Source organism: Misgurnus anguillicaudatus, chromosome 23 (assembly GCF_027580225.2).
Source record: "Misgurnus anguillicaudatus chromosome 23, ASM2758022v2, whole genome shotgun sequence".
NCBI classification, from domain to species: Eukaryota; Metazoa; Chordata; class Actinopteri; order Cypriniformes; family Cobitidae; genus Misgurnus; species Misgurnus anguillicaudatus.
In genome coordinates, this window is record NC_073359.2 from 31006748 (window position 1) to 31029176 (window position 22429).

General features: G+C 36.3%; 2 protein-coding genes and 1 long non-coding RNA gene across 4 annotated transcripts in view; 2 read left to right on the plus strand and 1 right to left on the minus strand.

The window, feature by feature from the left end:
• LOC141359253 (uncharacterized) overlaps nucleotides 1-22429 on the plus strand; it is a 452145-nt gene that overhangs the window by 365894 nt on the left and 63822 nt on the right. The window lies entirely within an intron of this gene.
• Nucleotides 2886-7430, plus strand: LOC141359624 (uncharacterized). Its single transcript, XM_073862363.1, has 5 exons — nucleotides 2886-3406; nucleotides 3702-4013; nucleotides 4423-4728; nucleotides 7013-7297; nucleotides 7402-7430. The coding sequence occupies exons 1-5, from the start codon at nucleotides 3079-3081 to the stop codon at nucleotides 7428-7430; spliced, it is 1260 nt and encodes a 419-aa protein (XP_073718464.1). The 5' UTR covers nucleotides 2886-3078.
• LOC141359625 (uncharacterized) lies at nucleotides 11522-21824 on the minus strand. Its single transcript, XM_073862364.1, has 8 exons — nucleotides 21819-21824; nucleotides 18425-18551; nucleotides 18172-18270; nucleotides 17857-18038; nucleotides 16673-16750; nucleotides 16380-16535; nucleotides 16003-16095; nucleotides 11522-12588 (listed from the first exon to the last, which is right to left on the minus strand). The coding sequence occupies exons 1-8, from the start codon at nucleotides 21822-21824 to the stop codon at nucleotides 12280-12282; spliced, it is 1050 nt and encodes a 349-aa protein (XP_073718465.1). The 3' UTR covers nucleotides 11522-12279.

A 22429-nucleotide genomic window follows, 5' to 3' on the forward strand; every position in this document is an offset into this window, starting at 1 on the left:
GCTCTGGTTGTTAACCGAGGAATCCGAAGTTTGTTAGTGAATGTTCTCTTCACCATCACGCTGAATTCAAACCAAAACACCTATGAACTTCAGGCGGATGCATGTGATATTGTAATGCGTGCGAGGAGGGGGGTCTGTGGCGCGTGCATGTACTGTGATTGACAGGCAGATTCTACACAGCCCTGCGCTGATTGGACCAAATGAACCGGCCTGCGCTGATTAGACCAAATGAACCGGGAGCGGTGGATTTTTGCTAAACAAATAACAGGCTCTAGGTGGAGCTTGAAGCGGGTTTTTTCTTAAAAAGTCTAATTTATGTTGTTCTATCAGAGCATAGTGTTGGTTTCTGTGAATATGATCAAAAAATATGATCAAAAAAGTTGCCGACCGCAGCTTTAAATATAAAACCATCATCTACTTGCAGGATGTCAGTCACCAGAACCAGAAGGTAGTTGCAAACTTGGAATTGCTCCACTTTTTAGACAAAGCCTTTGTGTACCTCCAGCCTTGTGGAACTCAATCACTTTTATTTGTCACTTGGTCACAGGCACCAGCTAAATTAATCCATCAACCTGTCAATACATATAATACATAAAATCTCACAAGGTGGTAGACAGAACAGGTTGACAGGGTATTGAGGAAGAAGTACAGCACTATATGAGTGAGTGTAAGTTAAAAAACAAACCCCCAGACTATGGTCCAAAGGGAGTACAGTGTGGGAACATGGAAAAACACCTCAGCAACATAATCACATAGTCAGTACACATTACAACACGAATAACACACGACTTGCAAAAGGGTAGGGGGGAATGGGGTTTGGAGATAACCCAGCGCAGTCATCTGGTCCTGCAGCCATTCCTAGCTGGTCACAGACCCGCCTGTCAGGCTGGTTTGATAAACCAGGGCAGTGTCTAATCCAATCAGCCTGTTATTATGGTTCCGAATAGATAGATATCTTCAATGTCCTCCACAGTAAGAGCCGCCAGACACACAACCCGCCACCTCTCCCACGCGTCCGTCATGTAGCCAGCTGGGAATGTTCCGGCAGGGCAGACAGTTTCCCCCGAACCCAAGCATTTCTTCGAGAAGATGATGTCAATTGCGTTGAGAGACCAGTTGATCAAAACCATGATTTGTATTTTCAAGAGCAGTGCAGAGAAAGTCTTTCAAAGTTAAGACACAAGACTAGACGAGACGAGAGGGAGAGAAAAATGTGATCAACTTCATTGAGAGTCAAACGAGAACTCCCCCGTTTTTAGAAAGTTGTCCTACAATCGAACATTTGTAAATGTTGTAAATAAAACCTAACCACTGGTGTCTTAATGTTAACTCAACGGAAGGGCAAACAAAGTAGTTTGCCTTTTGCAGGGGAAAACACACAGTGTTGGCATGGCGGCAGCAACAATACTACAGCTCGAATGAAAGTTACACCCCCTATCTTCGCGTATACATTAGCGTGGTGTTATGCAAATGTTCCTTTCAGTGTGACGTTACACTGTGGGGGTGTGTCTGAACGAGTCGTTTTAGGGAGGCTTGGATGAGGCTTCACTTTTATAAAGATCTTTTTGGATTTGAAACTTACATTTTTTGCAACTTTAAAGATCTTTTATGTGCACAGACATCTTTTAACACTTTAAAACAAAGGAAAACATGAAATCGTGTCAAATGACTCCTTTAAGTTATTATGTCTGAAAACAAGCACAACTAAAGAACTTCATCACTTACATTAACTTCCCATACAGAGCACAAAAAATAAAAACTATTACAAAATATTTTTACACAAAGTTTTTTCTTTATTTGCAAATAATTGAAGTGTGGAGAAACAACACATCTTACACCTCAACACTACACATAAAAGTAGAAGTGGATCTGTGGGCAGACATCACTAAATGAAAGCTCTTAATGAAACACTAAATTTGCAAACTATCAAACAAACTTATACCACAAAACCTTTTTTGTTTCTTCCTTAAGGGGGTCGCACACCGGCTGAGTAGCGTCATGCTGCCCCATGTATCTAAAAATCAAACACAATATTTTCTATGAATGTACACACACCGGCTCTCCCCTGTGACTCTTGACGCTGCTCAAATCCTTGCCATGCCACAGAGCACCACTCACATAGTTTAACGTTAAATAACATCATATTTGTTCAACTTTCATTTGTTCATAACATCAACTTTCATTCTAGATAAAAACACTTTTAAATCTAGATTAAAAACACATCTGTTTAACTCTGCATTTACTGAGTGAGCACTGTGCTGCTTATCCCTGCACTTTAAACTCAAGTCACTTTAGTTTTATTCTTTGTAGCACATTTTAAACAGCACATTTGTTTTTATTAAAATTACTTTTATTTCCTTTATTTTTGTTTTTATTGTGATTTTAATTTGTCTCTTGTTTTTACAGATTTTGTTCTCTTAGATTGTTTTCTCATATCTATGTAAAGCACTTTGAATTACATCTGTGTATGAAATGTGCTATACAAATAAACTTGCCTTGCATATACTGATAGAGAATCTGAAAGGTTGAGATATTAAACCGACATTCATTTATGAGAATATGAGCTGATGTTTATAATCAGTAAATAAGACACTTAGCACCAACAATTATTAGGCCTAAACTGGTTTATATCAAAGCTTATTTAATAATTCTGTTGCACCAAACTTTAAACGTGTTTAAAAATAAACAGGTTTAAATTTAAACTGTCATTTTGATCCAGGTTTAAATCTTACAGTAAATCTAGATTATCCTTAATCCTGTTGCTCTATTACTTTGAACTCTGTTTTAAATCTCAGTGAGGGATTAACTTTAAACTTGCATATGAGGATGTTTAAATATGTTTTTTTACAATTAAATGTCTGTCTAAATGATTAGAAACACATACCGCGAGCGTGGTGGCGCTATTCAAAGATGCGTTTATTATAACGTCTCAACAAAGTGAGTTTTAAAATTAAACTGAGATCAACAAACCCTAGATTAGCTCTAAACTCTGCTTAATTTAATCCTTGTTGGTGCAACCCACCCTTAATAGATGAAAATCAACTTTGTTTTCACAGAATTGTTTTCATTTCTGTGTTTATGTCTGCTGCTGTTACAGATGAAATAAAACCATCGCAAGTGTATTCGGGAGAATCTGTTGATCTGAAGACTGAAACTGACATAAAGAAAATTGAGAAGATAGAGTGGAGATTTGGAGAAACTCTCATAGCTGAAATCAATCCAGCAAACCAAAACCCCACTACATATGATGGTGATGATGATCTATTCAGAGATAAACTGGATCTGAATCCTCAGACTGGAGATCTCAACATCAATGACATCAGAGAGGAACACACTGGAGTTTATAAACTGAAGATCATCAGAGATGGAGAAACATCATACAAGAGATTCAGTGTGTTTGTCAGAGGTGAGTAACTCAAATCTTTCAGTGTAATAATCAGGGCTCCTATGTTTCTTGAAAGTCTTGGAAAGTACTTGAATATCAGACATTTGAATTTACTCTGTGTATGAAATGTGCTAAACAAATAAACTTGCCTTGTCTACTGATAAAGAATCTGAAAGATTGAGATAATTAACAGAAATTCATTTATGAGAATATGAGCTGATGTTTATAATCAATAAATAAAACACTTAATAGATGAAAATCACCTGAATTGATTTCATCATTTCTGTGTTTCTGTTTCTGTCTGCTGCTGTTACAGATAAAATAAAACCATTGCAAGTGTATGAGGGAGAATCTGTTGATCTGAAGACTGAAGTTAAAGACATAAAGAGAGATGATGTGATAGAGTGGAGATTTAGAGAAACTCTCATAGCTGAAATCAATCCTGCCAACAATATCTTCAGTACATATGATGGTGATGATGATCTATTCAGAGATAAACTGAAGCTGAATCATCAGACTGGAGATCTCAACATCAATGACATCAGAAGGGAACATAAAGGAGATTATCGACTGAAGATCATCAGAGGAGGAAAAACATCATATAAGAGATCAATTGTGATTGTCAGAGGTGAGTAACAACACATTTAAACTTTGTGCATCCTTCAAATAAATTTGGTTGGTTTTATAACATTGATTTGATCATACATCACATCATTGGTATGTTATGTAAACAATTAAACACACTGACTGAATAATTATTATAACTAAAATTGATCAACCTGATATTTTATTAAAGTCATTTACCCATTAGATGAATTCACATTGTTAAGAGATTCATAAAATTCATCATCTAGGTGTTATAGTTGTGTTTATATTTATATACTGATAGAGAATCTGAAAGATTGAGTTAATAAACAGAAATTAATTTATGAGAATATGAGCTGATGTTTATAATCAGTAAATAAAACACTTAATAGATAAAATAATCTGAATTAATTTCATTTCTTTCTTTCTGTTTCTGTCTGCTGCTGTTACAGATGAAATAAAACCATTGCAGGTGGATGAGTGGGAATCTGTTGATCTGGAGACTAAAGTTACTGACATACAGAGATATGATCTGATAGAGTGGAGATTTAACAGAACTCTCATAGCTGAAATCAATCCTGCAAACAAAAGCCCCACTACATCTAATGATGATCTATTCAGAGATAAACTGAAGCTGAATCCTCAGACTGGAGATCTCAACATCATTGACATCAGAGAGAAACACACTGGAGTTTATAAACTGAAGATCATCAGAGATGGAGAAATCTCATACAAGAGATTCAGTGTGTTTGTCAGAGGTGAGTAACTGAAATATTTAAGTGTAATAATCAGGGCTCCTATGTTTCTTGAAAGTCTTGGAAAGTACATGAATATCAGACACGTGAATTGACCTTTCGCCGGCCCCTCCCCCAAAACGTCCATTGTCCAATCACACATCACAGCAACCGTTACTATGTGAGTATGTCCGACAAACATTAACGCCCTCGGCGTTTGTAAATCGGACACTAGATATGTTACCCCGAGAGATTGTATGGAGGAGTTGTGTTCTTTCCATTCCCAAAGCCGAAAACACTCTAGTCTTGTTTCTTTCTTCATAGGCCTTTCTCTTCTTGTCATGCAATCCGTAGACACTTTTTCTCTTGCGACCCTTAGACATTTTGAAAAAACACACGGAGAACGCAAGCTTTAATGAATGGCTGAGGCCATAGCCCACCACACCAGAGTCCTGCAACGGGTCGGGTACCCAAGTGTCTCAAACGGGTAGATTGTGACATTCCTAAAATTCACGGGCGGGGCCGCGGGCGGATAATTAACTCCGCGCGGGCGGGTAGTAGTGCAAATGAAAATATGTGCAAAATTTGTATGTCTAAGGATGCGACACCAAACTTTGAAACACGGCTGTTTTTTCAGCCAAGCGCTTTTTAGCTGTGATAATTAAGCTGTGAGCCGGTTGGTTGTTGTGATACTTGTCCCGCCCTTTCTCTACTGTGATTGGACGGCCGTGTGACAACTGACATTGACGAGCGGAGCATTTCCCCCAACCTTTAATCTCTTTCAACGCGCGGCGCCCAGCGCCGAGCGCGAAAAAAACGCTCCCCGCCGGCTTATTTCAAAAACGGCCGCGGGGGTAAAAGCTTTGGTGTGCACGCCCTAATTACCATTACACGCGGAACATATGACATTTGACCCATCACGTCACCACCACTACAACAGTGCGCGACCAGTTTGTTGATTCTTCTTGTTGCCTAGTTGGAGCGAGCGTTGCAGGACTCTGGCATAAAGTTTTGCTGTTGATAGCCGGAAGCTGAACGTCTTCTCTTAGAAAGCATTTCGAGACGAGACTTAGGAGCACAGCAGGGGTTGTGTAGGTAGGTTGTTCTTTTTCTTTTTCTTTTTTTTATGCCTTTTATTATTATTTTGGATAGCGTGGTAGTAGAGAGTTGACAGGAAAGTGTTGGGTGGAGATGGGGAGCAGGACCGGCAAAGGACCACAGAGCCGGGAATCGAACTTGGCTTGCCGCAAGCGCACTGGGGCTATATGTCGTCGCACTAACCACATGGCTATTGGCGCTTACTTTTTCTTGTTTTTTTATTAATATGTCTATTTCTGTATAGTTATCAGGTTCCATTTGTGCTGATAGGCTACTTAAATGGCACAAAACAGAGCACACTTTAGCCTGTTTCATTAGCCATTAGCCTTCATGACGCTGTTGTGATGTTGAGAGAGGTACGAGATAAAAAATAAAGCACTTTAATTGGAATGATTTTAGCGTGTGTGATTTATGCGGGTACGGGTCGGGTAACGGGCCAAATATTATCGGGTCCGGGCGGGTGCGGATTTAATTTTGATATTATCACGGGTTACGGGTCGGATCTGGTGCTGAACTTAGCGGGTACGGACGGCAAGGGTCTCCAAAAATGGACCCGTGCAGGACTCTGCACCACACATATACACCTGAAAATGCGTATGTGCAGAAAGCGAACCTAGGGAAAAGCACGTACGACGGCCTTATGTCAACATATCATCAGAATCTGATATGTAACGCGTTACTCCCATCACTGGTCACGAGTCATTTTTTGGACCCAACATCCAATAGGAAAATTCAACTGCAGTAGCCACCGTTCAACCTGAAGAGGGCAGCACTCAGACGGTTTTACACCATATATTGTAGTATTGAAACACTTTATATCCAAATGTCAAAAAAGTTACTCAAATCAATGAACAGGACAAATAAAGCATCATTCTTACACATCATTAACTAAAAAAAGTTGGTTTAGGGTTTAGTTACTCTTTAATATAAACTACAGTTTATCACACTGACTGAATATTTATCAACTCATTTGAAAGTGGATTCTGACCTGAGACTGATTTATGTTAAACATTCACTGATCTGGAAAGTCACAGCTTTTGACTGCATACAGTATTATGAAAGACAGTCTGAGAGGTTGATATCATGTGATCATGAGATGAAGTTTATTATGAGAATTTGAGCTGGTGTTTATAATGAGGAAATAAGACATCTGACAGAAGTAAAGCAAATAATTGTTCTGCGTTTCTGTTCTGTTTCTTTATATGTGCAGCTTATGCAGGTAAAATGGAGAAAGTCTCAGTGAGTGAGGGGATGTCTTGCACACTGAAGAATAATCTTACTGAAATAAAGAAAGATGATGTGATAGAGTGGACATTTGGAGATGATAAAGCTCTCATAGCTGAAATCAATCCTGCAAACAAAATCTTCAGGATATTTGATGGTGATGATGGTCTATTCAGAGATAAACTGAAGCTGAATCCTCAGACTGGAGATCTCAACATCAATGACAGCCGTGAGGAACACACTGGAGTTTATAAAGTGAAGATCATCAGAGGTAAAGAAACCTCATATAGAAGATTCAATGTGTCTGTCAGAGGTAAGTGACTGAAATGTTTGAGTGTAATAATGATTTTATGATCATCTGTACTCTGTTGACAGTTCACTGTAGATGTAAGAGTGTTTTATGACTATTAACTTACAGTGAAGATTTTCACACTGTGTTTAACTCTGACTTATCTTCTGTTTAAACCTGATTTTAACTGCAGATCAAGTTTATTATAGCCATTTCAACAATATAATAATACAGTTAACAGGAATGTTCTTTGGAATGCTCACATGTTTCACACAACCATGACAACACAATATAACAAAACAAAAGACAAAAAGGCACAAAAATAAATAAATAACAGGAAGTAACAACACTTAACACACCTAGAAAAGTGCATGGTTATAGACAATGCAGCAGTAAGTTCAGTTGTGCCATAAGTACAAGAGAGGTAGACCAGGTTATGATGGTTATAAAGTAAACCATAAAGTGCTTAGTGCATGTTCAGGTGGCAAATAGGTTGTAGATAGGTACACTGAAAAAAAAAATCCTTTCAATTTACATAATTTTAATGTGTACATCGGTCCCACATCATCCGATTGTTTAAAACCAACATAATTTTCCTCAATTAATTTTTACGTGTCAGACCAAAACATTTAAACTATTTTAAGTAGTCTAATATAAATATGTTGATTCAAAGTGATATTTCTCTTTACTATAACACATTTATTTTGTAATGTTTAAGCAGTGGTGGACGAATTACACAAATCGTGTACTTGAGTAAAAGTATTACTCAAGTAAAAGTAGAAGTACTTGCTTAAAATTTTTACTTGAGTAAAAGTACAAAAGTATCTGCCTCAAAATGTACTTAAGTACAAAAGTACTGTGATTTATTATGTCTGTATCATATTATCACGAAACTCAAATTATGTGAAATAACTCTCTTGGCTAACCAATCAATTAATAAAAGGACATTAATAAATCAGACACTGATGTCTATTAAAATTATCATAAGCCTAAAACCTTAAAAACAAAAAAAATCCTTTAGCATCAAATGAAATAACAGGATTTGAGAGCAGTAAGTCTCATTTCAAGATTTATTTGTTAAATAATTTATCAGTTTAAGTGTAATAAAAACTTGACTTAAGCACAGGTTCACAATAGTTTTCAAAACATTAAATACATAACGTTATCTAGAAATCAGTCTCCCTTTCTTTGGCAAATAAAACAAGCCTTACAGAATATAATTTCAGAAACGTTTCATGTGGTTTAGCATGTCATATGTATATTGTAATACATAATTAAATGTTTTTATATATTTTGGAAGCAAAACTTTTGAAAATATTAATAACAATCTCAGTTAATAGGGATCACTCCAATCCACCCGCCTGTTTAAGCATCATACAGTGCATGGCTAGTCAAAATGTCATTTATATTTTACAACAGTGTTGATAGTGATTATTTGTCATTATAAAACGGGCAGTTCTGGTTCTTCATTCTGATTGGTTGAAACGCGTTCTAAGCCGTGATCAAATACACTGGTAACCTCACGGTTCAGACCGCATTACATAAGAATCACTGAGCCACTGTTGCTGCGTACTGATTTATGAAAATAAAAACCACAGTCTTTAATCATATTTTTAATTTGTCCACAATTGCACAATGAATGGCGATATCCAGATAAATGTCAATAAATATTGTTGAGTCATCTCGTCGATAAAGAGAAAACGTTGTCTGAGAATTTTATAACTCAAGTTCATACGTCCGCTATTATCCACTGCACTGAAAAAAAAATCCTTTCAATTTACGTAATTTTAATGTGTACATCGGTCCCACATAATCCGATTGTGTAAAACCAACATCATTTTCCTCATTTAATTTTTATGTGTCAGACCAAAACATTTTAATTGTTTTAAGTAGTCTAATATAAATATGTTGACTCAAAGTGCTATTTCTCTTTACTATAACACATTTATTTTGTAATGTTTAAGTAATTTTATTATGTAAGGGGACTAGATTTTCATCTGTAATTCCAACATGCTTTTTTAATGCATATATTATGGGATTATGTAACTCTAAAGCAATTTCATTATGTCTCTGGCACCAGAATAATCACCCATAATTATCAAAATGTTATTTATTTCATTTTTAAATACAAAATACATTTGCATTGGCATAAAAAGCAGAGTTTTGAACAAATGTTTAGTGATATTTAGGCAAACCACTGCTTTCAGATCATCAATTAATTTAAATCACTACACATTAATTCATTAACAGTCAATAACTATTACAACAATCAGCACATGCAGTACATACATAAAGGGGCAATTTCCCAGACATGTTGTAGATTAAGCCATGACTAGGTTCTAGTTATATTAGGATATTTTTTACAAAAAAGTTTACAAACAAACCTACCTTACAAAAACAACACTGGAGTACATCTTTAGACAAAACAATGGCACTGATATATGTCAAGATATGTCAGTGCAATATGTTTTCAAATTAAGGCATTGCAAAAGCCTGGGACTAGGAAAGCCCCATCTGTAAAACTGACCCAAATGTTTAAAATAGTTACTATCACAATAGATTTAGAAGTGCTAAAACACAAACACTGCATTCCAAAGAGACATGCAAAACAGTGAGAACTATTATTTTTTAAATGGATTTACAAACTGGAAAATATCAATCCTTAAGAAAGTCAGAGCTACAGCATTTGTATAAACTGATAATCAAAGATTCAACAAAAACAAAATACAACAACCATTTCCAAAATTGACTCTGAGCAGCAAACTGTTAATGTTTTAATAAGAGAAAACACTTAAAACAGATAAATAAAGAACATAATGAGCAGCACAGTCTTTCTGATCCTTTCACTGAAAGAAACTGTTCGTTAAAGTTACGCTCAATGCAGTTCCATTAAAATCTTTTGGATTTCCTCAAAAATAAAGCGGAGATCAGGATAGCTCAGGTTTAAGGCATACATCAGCTCAAACAACATGGCACGATGTTGCAACACCTTCATGCCTTCCAGGACTATACAAAGATCCTCTTCTTCATCACAAGAAGCATGTTGTTTGAGAACACAAATCCCAACAGTGGTGTCTTCAAATGACCTCACTGATGCTGACTTCATCCATGCCCTGTACAAAACAGACCAATTTAGTTAAAGAAACAGAAAAAAGTTACTGTTACAATAAAAGTGTCATTGGAAATTAGTACAATGCAAACATATATAAATGTAAGTATACCAGAGGTGGAAAGTAATGAATTACATTCTCACGTTACTGTAATTGAGTAGTTTTTTTGTGTATTTTTACTTTTTTGAGTAGTTTTTAAAATCTGTACTTTTACTTTTACTTAAAGGAACAGTATGTAAGAAATGTGTATCAATTAATCATAAAATGGCCCTGATATGTCACTAGACATTAAGAAATCATTATCATTTCAAATACTTATATCACTGACAACGGTGGTCTGATCAGGATATTGTCATTTAAAAAGTGGAGTTGCAGCCCTCAACTGATGTTTATGTTGTCATTTTGTGTATTGACCACTAGTTGTGTGATTGCAGTACCACTTTTAGCCACAAGTTTTGTTATTGCAATACCAGTTTTGGCCACAATCCTACATACTGTTCCTTTAAGTATGTTTTATTTAAAGTATTGTACTTCGCTACATTTTAAATCATATCCCTTACTGAGTAAAACAATATTTTAAAAAGCAAGGTGATAAAGACGCGCAACGGATGTAAATGGGCGGGGCCTGAGGGAACGCGCTTAAGGAACCATGGAGACGGACGAGACAGGCGCGCGCTAATGCAGACCCACCTCAGTTCAAATCTTATGAAAGAAACCCCTGGTCATATTTAAGCGACCACTTTCCACTGACACGAAGTGAGTGTTTCATTTCTATGAAACACTCAAAAAAAAAAGTGTTGACTTTAATTAATTTTTTTTCGTCAACAGGTTCCACATAATTTAATTATTTAAGTTGAAAACAAATATTTTAAGGTTTTCCAATGTAATAGGGTTGTTTTAGGGACAAGTAATTTTTTTAAGTTTAGCCAACTATTATCACTAATTTTCACCCAACAAAAGACATTTCAGTTCAATTAACTAAAATCAGTTATGTTCTATGGACTAACAAAATTTGTTTAGACGTTGCATATTAAACATGTGTCTATTCAAAGTAAACTTGTAATTTGTACAACAAAACATTTAATTCAAGCTTAATCAATCAAAATTAAATCATTTCAATAACTTTAATTTTTACTAGTTAGGTTTAATTAATTTTAGTTTGTCAACAGGTTCCACACAAATTAATTAAGTAAACTCAACATAATATTTGTTAGTTCCTTTATTAACCAACAAGTTTTCCAATAACACATCAGTTTTATGACATTTTCTTTAACAAGAGAAAAAACACTGTAAAACACTTATGAGTTGCAGCATGTAAAGTTGGTAATTTTATAAAAATAAAACTCCTGAGCAGTGCATTTAATAGAAAAACACTTGACAGATTGTATTTTTTTTATCTTTTTTGTCTGTAACACGCAGATAAAAAAAGATAAAAATAACACAATCGGTCAAGTGTTTTTCTATTAAATGGTTTCAAGTGTAAAGCAGGCCTTTATGTTAAACGCCACAAACTTTTAAGTGATAAATGTTGGTTCACTCATTGTTTAAGTACATACATGACAGAGAAACATGTCACCCAGAACACTGGTGTGTCCACAGAAAAAAGATCAAATGTATACCATCTTTCAAGTGTTTTCAATAAAAAGGGTTTCAAGTGCAAAGCAGGCGTTTGTGGCGTTTAACAAACTTTTAAGTGCTCAATGTTGGTTCACTCATCGTTTTTAAGTACATACATGACAAAGACACATGTCACCCAGAACAGAGGTGCGCGTCACAAAAAAAGAAAAGTTTTTCAATTAAATGGTTTCAACTGCAAATCAGGCCTGTGTAAAACGCCAAACGTTCAATGTTGGTTCACTCACACAGTTTGTTTTTAATCATCTGTACCTTGGGTGAGAGTCTGGAATTATCCAGTTGGAGGAAGATTTTCTGAAGCAACATTTTCAGTTCTTGAGGATAGTTGAGGTTCATTGTATATATGACACCCATTAAGATTGCACATGCAGAAGCTATGTCTCCCAAGTCATGAAGCACTTCAACATCCTCAATCCCTATTCCAACAACAACTGAAGTGCTGGTGGCATCACCTCCCTCAGCATTAATGCTGTAGATGCCAAAGACAAGTTGATCAAGCTCCCTCCGGGCAGCACAGCCATCTGAATCCTTTCCACACACAAAAAAAGGACAACAATGAAATCACCAGCCAATTATCAAATTCCAAAGAGCTCATTTGCATTGCAGTTTTCTAAATCAATGTTTTAAAATAGTGCTTGATTACTAACTTTTTATCCAAACTAATTACATGCAATTTGTACACCTGCTGGCCACTTAAAGGATTAGTCCAATATCTTTAAAGAAAAATCCAGATAATTTACTCACCACCATGTCATCCAAAATGTTGATGTCTTTCTTTGTTCAGTCGAGAAGAAATTATGTTTTTTGAGGAAAACATTGCAGGATTTTTCTCATTTTAATGGACTTTAATAGAGCCCAACATTCAATACCCAACTCAACACTCAACAGTTCCCCTCAACGGAGTTTCAAAGGACTCTAAACGATCCAAAACGAGGCATAAGGGTCTTATCTAGCAAAACGATTGTTATTTTTGACAATAAAAATAAAAAATATACACTTTTAAAGCACAACTTCTCGTCATGTAGATCCGGTCGTCATGCGCTAGCGTGACCCCACGCAATACGTCATCACGTCAAGAGGTCACAGAGGACGAACGCGAAACTCCGCCCCAGTGTTTACAAGTGTTGAGAAAGAGGACCATTCCTACGTTGTTGTATGTCAACTGATACTAATTAATGTTTTTGTGTCAGTTTGTTGTTTACAATGGTCCGCAAATGGGCGTTTTATATATGTAACACGTGTCCTCCCTACGTCACTACGCATTTACGTTAGGTCACGCTGGACCGGACCTTGACGAAAAGTTGTGGTTTAAAAGTAAAAAAATTTTTTTCGTTTTGCTAGATAAGACCCTTATGCCTCGTTTGGGATTGTTTGTGGTCCTTTGAAACTCCGTTGAAATAAACTGTTAAGTGTTGAGTTAAGTGTTAAATGTTGGGCTCTATTAAAGTCCATTAAAATTAGAAAAATCCTGCAATGTTTTCCTCAAAAAACATAATTTCTTCTCGACTGAACAAAGAAAGACATCAACATTTTGGTTGACATGGTGGTGAGTAAATTATCTGGATTTTTCTTTTAAGAAAATGGAATATTTCTTTAAGTAAGTACACCTGTATGATCTGAAGCCATCTTATATCAGCTCTGCCATAAGTTCTAATTTTATAAGATTACAGTTCTTACAATTTTAAGATTAAATGATCTTATAAAATGGCCAGTTCTGGTTCTTCATTCTGATTGGTTGAAACGCGTTCTCAGCTGTGATAAAACTCACCGGTAAACCCACGGCTCAAACCGTATTACATAGCTTGTATCACTGCGCCACTGTTGTTGTGTACTGTAGAAAATAACTGTCAAAATGTCGGATTTTGTTGTCAATTTTGATTTATTGGGTGGGCTAATTATATTATATTGTATTAATTATAATCCTCAACAATTGAACAATTAATGGCGATATCCAGATAAGTGTCAATAAATATTGTTGAGTTTTCTTGTTATGCTTCCGTGAGGAGTAGTTGTACCGTATATTATCCACTGGGTGGCGATCTTACACAACATGCTTTCACTCAACACTTTAAAACTCAAGTGTATTTTTTGATCAGCGATCTGAATCGGATCTCTAACAAAAGTCATTCACAGAAATGGAATTATCCCAACATTTTGCTCAAAATTTGAGAGGATAAAAGAACAATTGAAGGTAGGGTGAAACGTTTTTATTTTGTTGTTTGAAAGCAGAGGGTCTGTTCTTTCATTTGATATATTGTATGTTTATATATCTAAAGAAGAACATTTTTCTGGAAGGCATTAATGTTTAACTAAAGCTGGGTGGCAACTCTTTTAAAAAACGCTGGCAGGGAAAGTGTTAAGCATGCTTCCAAGCATATTTGATCCACACGTCAACAGTTGCACGGTATAAATGTTAATGTATAAATTAGATGAATGTTAATTTATGAAAATAAACACCACAGTCTTAATGAATCATATTTTCATTGTGTCTTTGCTCCGTCTGTTTTGCTTGGGAACCGCTCTGTTGCAGACACACTTGAGTCTGAGGAACTACTTTGTTTGGCGGAAGACTAATATCTGTACTAATATAATTACAACTTATTTGCTGTGTTTTATTATATGAAATCCTGCTATACATAATTTGAAGCAACCGTTTTATAAACGCAATAAGCCCCGCGAAGCAGTGGGTTACCAGTGCATTTTATAACGGCTAAGGGGGTTTTAGGCACTCCGCTTCGCGTCGTGCCTAACAACGCCCCTTAGCCGTTATAAAATGCACTGGTAACCCACTGCTTCTTGGGGCTTATTGCTTTAATAAACATGATTTACTCTAGACCAAAATTGCCATTCCTAAAAGAGATACACCACAATGAGTGTGTTTACATGCACAGTCTTACGCAGATTATGGTTAAAAAACTGATAACATGTGGGTTCACCCTGCTGGAAAAACCAGCAAGAGCAGACGATTTTGTGTTTTGGTGCTGGTATGCTGATGACCACCAGCACCCAACCAGCATGGGAATGATGCTGGTCTATGCTGTTTTTCAGCAGGGCATGTAAATGCATAAAACGTTTTTGTTGTATAGGGAAAGCCCATAAGTTGCACAAGCAAAAACTGATCGGCACAGGTAACTTTTTTGCTCATTACCCCAATTTCGCTTTGCAAGTTAACACCTTAACCAGCCTTTACGCAGTTTGGTTCACATGTGCATGTTTCCACATGTGAAAGATAAATGTCACACGTTAAAGCGCAAAGTAACACAGAAGTCTGCGCTTAACTTAAGCAAATGACAGAGAAACTGTGGAAATAAAAGCTAATGTTACATTTACAAGTGTAGATATGAGAAGAGATATGACAGTATAGCTTAAAGGAGCATTTCACCCATAGAAACATTAATCTTCATTGAAAGTGTCTCATATTTGTAGTCGAAATGTAACATACATTTCGAATTTGGTGCCAATTTGACTGAGAAAAGGGCTGTTTGTAGTCTCACCTGCTCAACAAAGATATTGGACTTCCTTCTTTCAATGATGCAAAATTATGATTTTTACATCATTGAAAGAAGGAAGTGCAACACTGAAATCTGTATTTCTCCTGTTTCAGCGGCAACTGAGGAAATTATGCACGATCATTCAAAAACATGACTAGGGTTCTAACTATACAAAGATTAATGCAAATGGGTGAAGTGTCCCTTTAAGACAGATTTCCCATCAGCTTTTAGGCAGTGACAATATGGACTGCGAGAAACCTGACACATCTCCAAATGTAAACACAGTTTTCTGCATAGCAGTTTATTGATTTGCATGTAAATGCAAGAAAATTGTTGATACTTATCCGCTTATTCTGTGCATGTAAACGCACCCAATGTTAAATGGATAATGTGATATTGGTAAAAGCCCTAGAACACTGTTACTGCTGCAGTAATTGTTAGCATTACCTACCATATACTCTTTGAAGAGACCGCTCGGATTTTCATTTAGATAGATACAGAGTGTCGTGAGGAGGCACTCCCTCTTCTTTTCAGCGGTTTCATTCTAAAAAAAGAAAAAAACAGCATCAATATACTACACATATTATATCAGTATACCAGTTTCCTCAACATTCTGGTCATTTATCCATAGGGTGTAGTGTAAATACCAAATAGCATTCTTTTAAAGGGGGAAAAAATCATGTTAATCTCAAAAATCTTTGAAAAAATACAATAAAAATATATTCATATGGGGTGCATTTGCAGATGTTATTAGTTTCTGCCAAATGACAACAGAAACTAAACAAAATGTACTTATTCCTAAATGTGTTCTACAAGAGTTAACTATACCTGTGCAGTCGGGGCAAAGATGAGGTCATTTTGCCTTCCTTTAGATCCACCTGCCTTCTTCAGCAATCTGATGAGCTGATCAGCGTGGTAGTCAAGTTGTGCAAAAAACTTTGTGACAAGGGAAACAGTGGTAATCCTCAGAAATTCTGCTTCCACCTTTGCATAATGTCCACAAACAAAATGTTATTGGTGTACAATTTTACTGAAAGACCCTATGTTACTGTATTCTTTAACATGGTCATTTAATGCATTATACAACATTGTTCATTGATGTTTTAATAAGCAGTTTATACCTCAGGCACAGTGAACAGTCCTGGCCATCTGGTCTTGAACTCGATATCATGGGTTGGTCTCTGACTACCTCCCGTCTCCTGTACGCAAAGGTCTTGTTCAATAATTCAATAAAAATTGTATTATCTTTTAAAAACTGAAATTATCAATTGCTACTGTAAAGTAAACAGGATACAAAGAGAAACAACAAATGAAAAGGTCACGCAAGAAACAATATTTACTGTTTTTTTAGTATTTAGATGTTGCAGATCTTACCTACTGTGAGTAGCACCTTGGCAGGAACACAAAACACCCCCTTTATTAAGCACCTGGAAAATTGCAAATAATAAACAAACAAAACAATTTAATAAGGACTTTGTGAAATTGAATTAACAATAAAATAGTCATGCTTTGTTATTTTTAAAGTAAAAAATGGTTTAAAACAAATTTGTATTAACCAATGTTTATTTTGACAGTGGATTTTAGTTATTTTTAGTCGGATGAACTTTGCAGTTTCAAGATGAGAATAACTGTAGCAGTGTTTTTAAATTAAGAAGTATGTTAACTGCGTATATTTCTTAAATATACCTGCAAAACATATACAGGGGCGGTTTCCCAGACAGGGATTAGACTAGTCCTAGACTAAAATAAATGCAAGCGCTGTCCAAACTAAAAACAACTTGATAATCCCTGTCCAGGAAACCACCCCGTGTATTTTTATGCTTTAGTAGAGTCAAACACTTTGATTTCAGGAGTGCACGTCACTTGCGCTGCGCAGTCGCAGACCCATTGATGTGTATTGTCAAACACAAAGGAAGACTTATTTATGCTAAAATTATTAATATATTTAAGATATCTAGAAAACATTGATAACAAATTATTAGCTTACAGACATCGATGTGCACATCCCTAACGTTACTTTCAAACCACGTTTGATCCCCTCCGCAGGCGGAATACACATTTTTCACATTAAAATAAATATAGTTATCACACTAACGTTATTTGAGAAATGTTTGCGCCTTAAAATTATGAAAATATGACATGAAAGACAGGCAGAAACCCTGCAATAAGCATGAAAAATCCGTCATAGACTTGCTCCAGTTGTCAGACAATGAAAACAGAAGATCCCAGTGCAGATAACAGAAGACTTTATTTAAATAATATAGAGAGGAAAATGTCAAAAGCACGTCTGAGCTCAGAGCCACACCAAGGCAGACGGCTGGGGATGGGGATCACACACAAGCACCGGACCGATGCACCACACACGTTCGGGCTCCGGCCAGACAACGAACGGTGGGAGAAAGTAGGGGGACCCCGATACGGGGTAGGGTGCGTAGACCGCTCCCGTGAGCGCCGCGTCACGGAAGCCACTGGGACAGGGGGTAAATCCTGCGGCGAGCAGAGGGAGAGAGAGAGAGCGTTAGTGAAACAGATGAGAGAAGCTGGACAGCTCCAGTGATGAAGGACCTCTCCGGTGGACAGCGACAATGCCGCGTAGAGCCTCTGCAGTTAAATAATAGACCAGTCTGTAAATCCAACTGAGGTAGCAGATAGTCCGAAACAGGCAGCAGAGAAACAGTCCTGAGAGCCGAGGGTATAACCAGAATCCCAGCGATAATTCCTGGACAGCAGATAGCACAAATGAAATAATAAATCCAAACTAGAAATCGACACAAGACAAGACTAGAAACTAGCAAAGCTAGTATTGGTGAGAACATACACAGACGCATACGACACAGTAGCGTACAATGACAATCTTTGACAAACGAACTTGCCCCGACACACTAAACACACAGGGATTAAATACACAGACAAGATGATGGGATAACAAGCAACAGGTGAGGAAGACATGAGGAGGCAATCACACAGAGCAGGAACACCTGTGAGGAAGCACACGTGAACCTGTAAAACACATACAAACACAGGACAACCACAATACAAACAAGACAACACCTTAAATATATTTATATATAAATAAATATATACAAATATATATACACATGAAAACAGAACACTAGACTAGACAAGACATTAAAACAAAGACTAGAGAATACAAGGGAGCGGGGAAAAGGTCACAAGACACGGGAAAAACGTGGTTAAATATAACAAAACCAAAACCACGATCTCCCACACAAAACATGTACTGTTAGGACCCTGCCATACAAAACTAGATATAATTACCAACAAGATTATGGCAAAGTCCCAACACCAGTTAACAAAAATCCATCATAGCGACGGAGAACTTTGATGAACTTATTAACTTACTTTTCGCCAAAATAATGGAAATATGCTCTGAACTAATATGCTCTAACTTAGCCACGTGGCTAAGCAAGCATGCTAACTTCAGAGCTAGAACTAAAATTAGAACACTAGAACTCTCTAAAACAGTTTGGGCAGTTGCATAAACATAAGTCACTAAGTTAAGACTGTCTTGAAATTTGTTAGGACAGTCTTACTTTTCTGCCTCAAATTAACGTTAGACCAATCTACATTTTTTTATGAAACGACGTTATGATGTTTTTTTCTTCATGTCTTGAAGAAAAAATTAGATGACTGACTTTTAAGACTCTAAGCAGTTTATGTAATGAGCCACATGTCAAAAATAAAGAAAATATATCTTATTAAAAATATCGAAACTGGTGGAAAAACAAATATCCTGTTACCTTTACCAGCCGTTGAAGAGGTAAGACGTCGCTCTGTCCAAACCAATCGAGGAAAAACTATGCAGGGGTCAAGCAGGTTTGCAGAGAATTGCAGTGAATGGACTCTATGCACGCTTAACTTTCGCATTTAACTCAAGGCTGCTCTTTAGTTTCCAGTACGAGAGATTTAAAGCGGAGTGACGGCAGAATCGCTAAAATGTACTCGTTGTTTGCTGTATTTACCCAAATTTACAACCTGTGATGTGTGAAGAATTGTCCAGATGTGCAAACTCGAGAAAGGTTGCAAGTCGTCTTATCTAATCAATGTTCATCATACTAGCAGAGCTTACATTGTGCTGTTTATGATTCAGGATTAATGTCTTTGTAATGTTATCTTAAAGTGTCAGGTAAATTAAAAGACGTAAATGAAATCTCACTGCTATGTGAGGAAAAAGCAACACGAACTGCAGCAGGACTGATATTAAATGTGACGTTTAATACCTTTTTTTTTGTATATTCACGCCGATTGTCAAAACATTTTTACTTGGATATTTTTGAGTTATATCTTGGAACTTTATAGGATATAAATAACAACGCAAAAAGAACTATTGACTATGGTAAAGTCCATTTAAGAAATCTATTCCATTATTTGTTTATTTCTTGTGCTGTTTGTTTATTTTAATACCCCGTGTATTTAGTTTGTTGTGTGTGTGTTTCATTTTTCTCTGAAGTTATTCTTTTTGTCATTGATATGAATTTTCTATTTGTCTTTTGCATTTGTTATTAATAAAGCATACATAAATGCGCAAAATACACGTTTTTTACTGTTCTAACATTTTGCTTGTATAACCACAGATGTTATCTTCGCTAGTACATAACAATTATACAAAATTCACAAGTATATCAACAACAGATGAATAGCACTGTTATCAGTGCAATTTCTATCTAAAACTAGTGTTAATGCAGATACAGGGTAGCAGTGTAGAAGTTGTCGTGCTTGAGTCTAATGCTGTAAACACTATGACACACACCAGTGGTGGCTAGAAGTTCAGTTTTCCCGTCTATAAAAATACTTTCATACGTTTAAATGTCATTATGGTATTAAATGTGAAGTATAAGTTATTTCTATGTAAATTAAACAAGCATCAACAAAATTTGCAGTGTTATTTTGGCTATTTTGGCAACCAACGTTCCTGAATATCATTGAGCTCTATGACTGGTGGAAGTAGTCCAGCATCCTGAGATTTCACCGGAAATACGTCAAGCACCGCCGTGCATAGAGTCCATTATCTTTGAGCACGTGTAGTCTGGCGAGTCATGCTCTTCTTCTTCTTATTTGGGGTTTATGGCAGTTCGCGTCGCACTATACTGCCACCCTCTGGATGTAAGAATTTTTAAGTTCACATAAATAGTTTGTGTTTAGACAACGCCTAAGGATTTTGTACAGCTAATTTGAGACATAATTATGTTGACCTTAATAGAAAAAAAACATTTCAAGTCAACAAATACAATTATTATAATTAAACTGAATATAAATATATAATGTAAAGTCCACAACCTTCCTTGTTCATTTTTTTGAGTGAAGGTAGGATTCATGCTCTTAAGTACGAAATTGCACGACGCGTTTTTAATACCATGCGCATTATCTTCCGAGGTCTAGCAGCTTCGCGTCAAGTCAAACACAACTTCAAAACGTCCTAGAGAATGCGCAGGTCATTAGACATTGCAGAGAGACAGAGAGAGAGAGAGAGAGAGAGAGAGAGAATAAAGGTCTGACATCAGGTACCCAGGTCAGGGAAGTAAGAAGATAATAAACGTGTCAAATGTATATAGACATGGCACTCATCTCATGATATGCTCATTTAAACTAGTTTAATAAAATATTGTATGTTACCAGCCATACATCAATTACAACCTTACTATAGTGATTGTATTTACTATGCTGACCACCTTCAAAAGTGCATAACTCACATGTAAAAATCATTATACAATTCCATAAATGTTTCTTACTTTAAAAAAGCTTTTTATTTTATTAACTTTTTGTTATTGCACTTTAATTGTAAAGATGTTCCTACAATTAAAAACAACTAGTTTAAGATTTATATTCCCTTGTCGTTTTTGAACTATACTAGAATCCTCCACCTCTCCCCGCTGTAAAAAAAAGTAACTTTTACTCTGAGTAAAGTTAAAATGACGTACTTTTTACTTTTACTTGAGTAGATTTTAAGACAAGTAACTTTACTTTTACTTAAGTAAAATATTATTAAAGTAACTTTACTTTTACTTGATTACAATATTTTAGTACTTTTTCCACCTCTGAAGTATACGGACCCATGTGCATTGCCACAGCATGTTACAATTGGTTACAAATATATGGGTTACAAAGCAAGGCAGCTGCACTGTCCACTGCTCCAGGTGTGTGTGCGCGTTTACTACACTGGAATGAGTTAAATAAAGAGGCCACATTTCGAGTGTGTGCTAGCATACCTGACAATCACATCAAAAGTGAATTCTCTCATTTTCTCACTTTCATGTTGTTACAGACCTGTATAAATGTCCCTGTTCTGATGAACACGAAGGAAGACATTTATTTTGAGGAATGCTTGCAACCAAACCGCTCATGAGCCCCACTCACCTACACAGTATTATATTTCCCCACTATGGAAGTGAATGGGGCTTATGATTGGTTTGGGTACAAACATTCTTCAAAATATCTTCCTTAGTGTTCATCAGAACAAAGACATTTATACAGGTTTGTAACAACTAGGCCTGTCACGATAACTAATTTTGCTAGATGGTAAATTGCCTCAGAATTTATCGCGATAGGCGATAAAATTGCTGCTCCGGGACCATTATAATAATGCAGATACACCTTTTCAAAGATCTATAAACTTTTATTTCTAAACAATAAGTAATACTGGAACTGGAAGACATTTTAAATATCCACAAGAAATGAACAAAATAACAGGATGATTGCGTTTTAGGTGCATATGCATGTTTGTCGTGTTGCCACTTTTAAGTGCTACGTTTTTACCACAAATGCGACATAACGGCTCGTTCACGTTTAGTGGTTCACCTCGGTCATTAGGTTTAAATCCAAAGTACTCCCACACTGCAGCTGTAGCGTTTGGTTTTGAA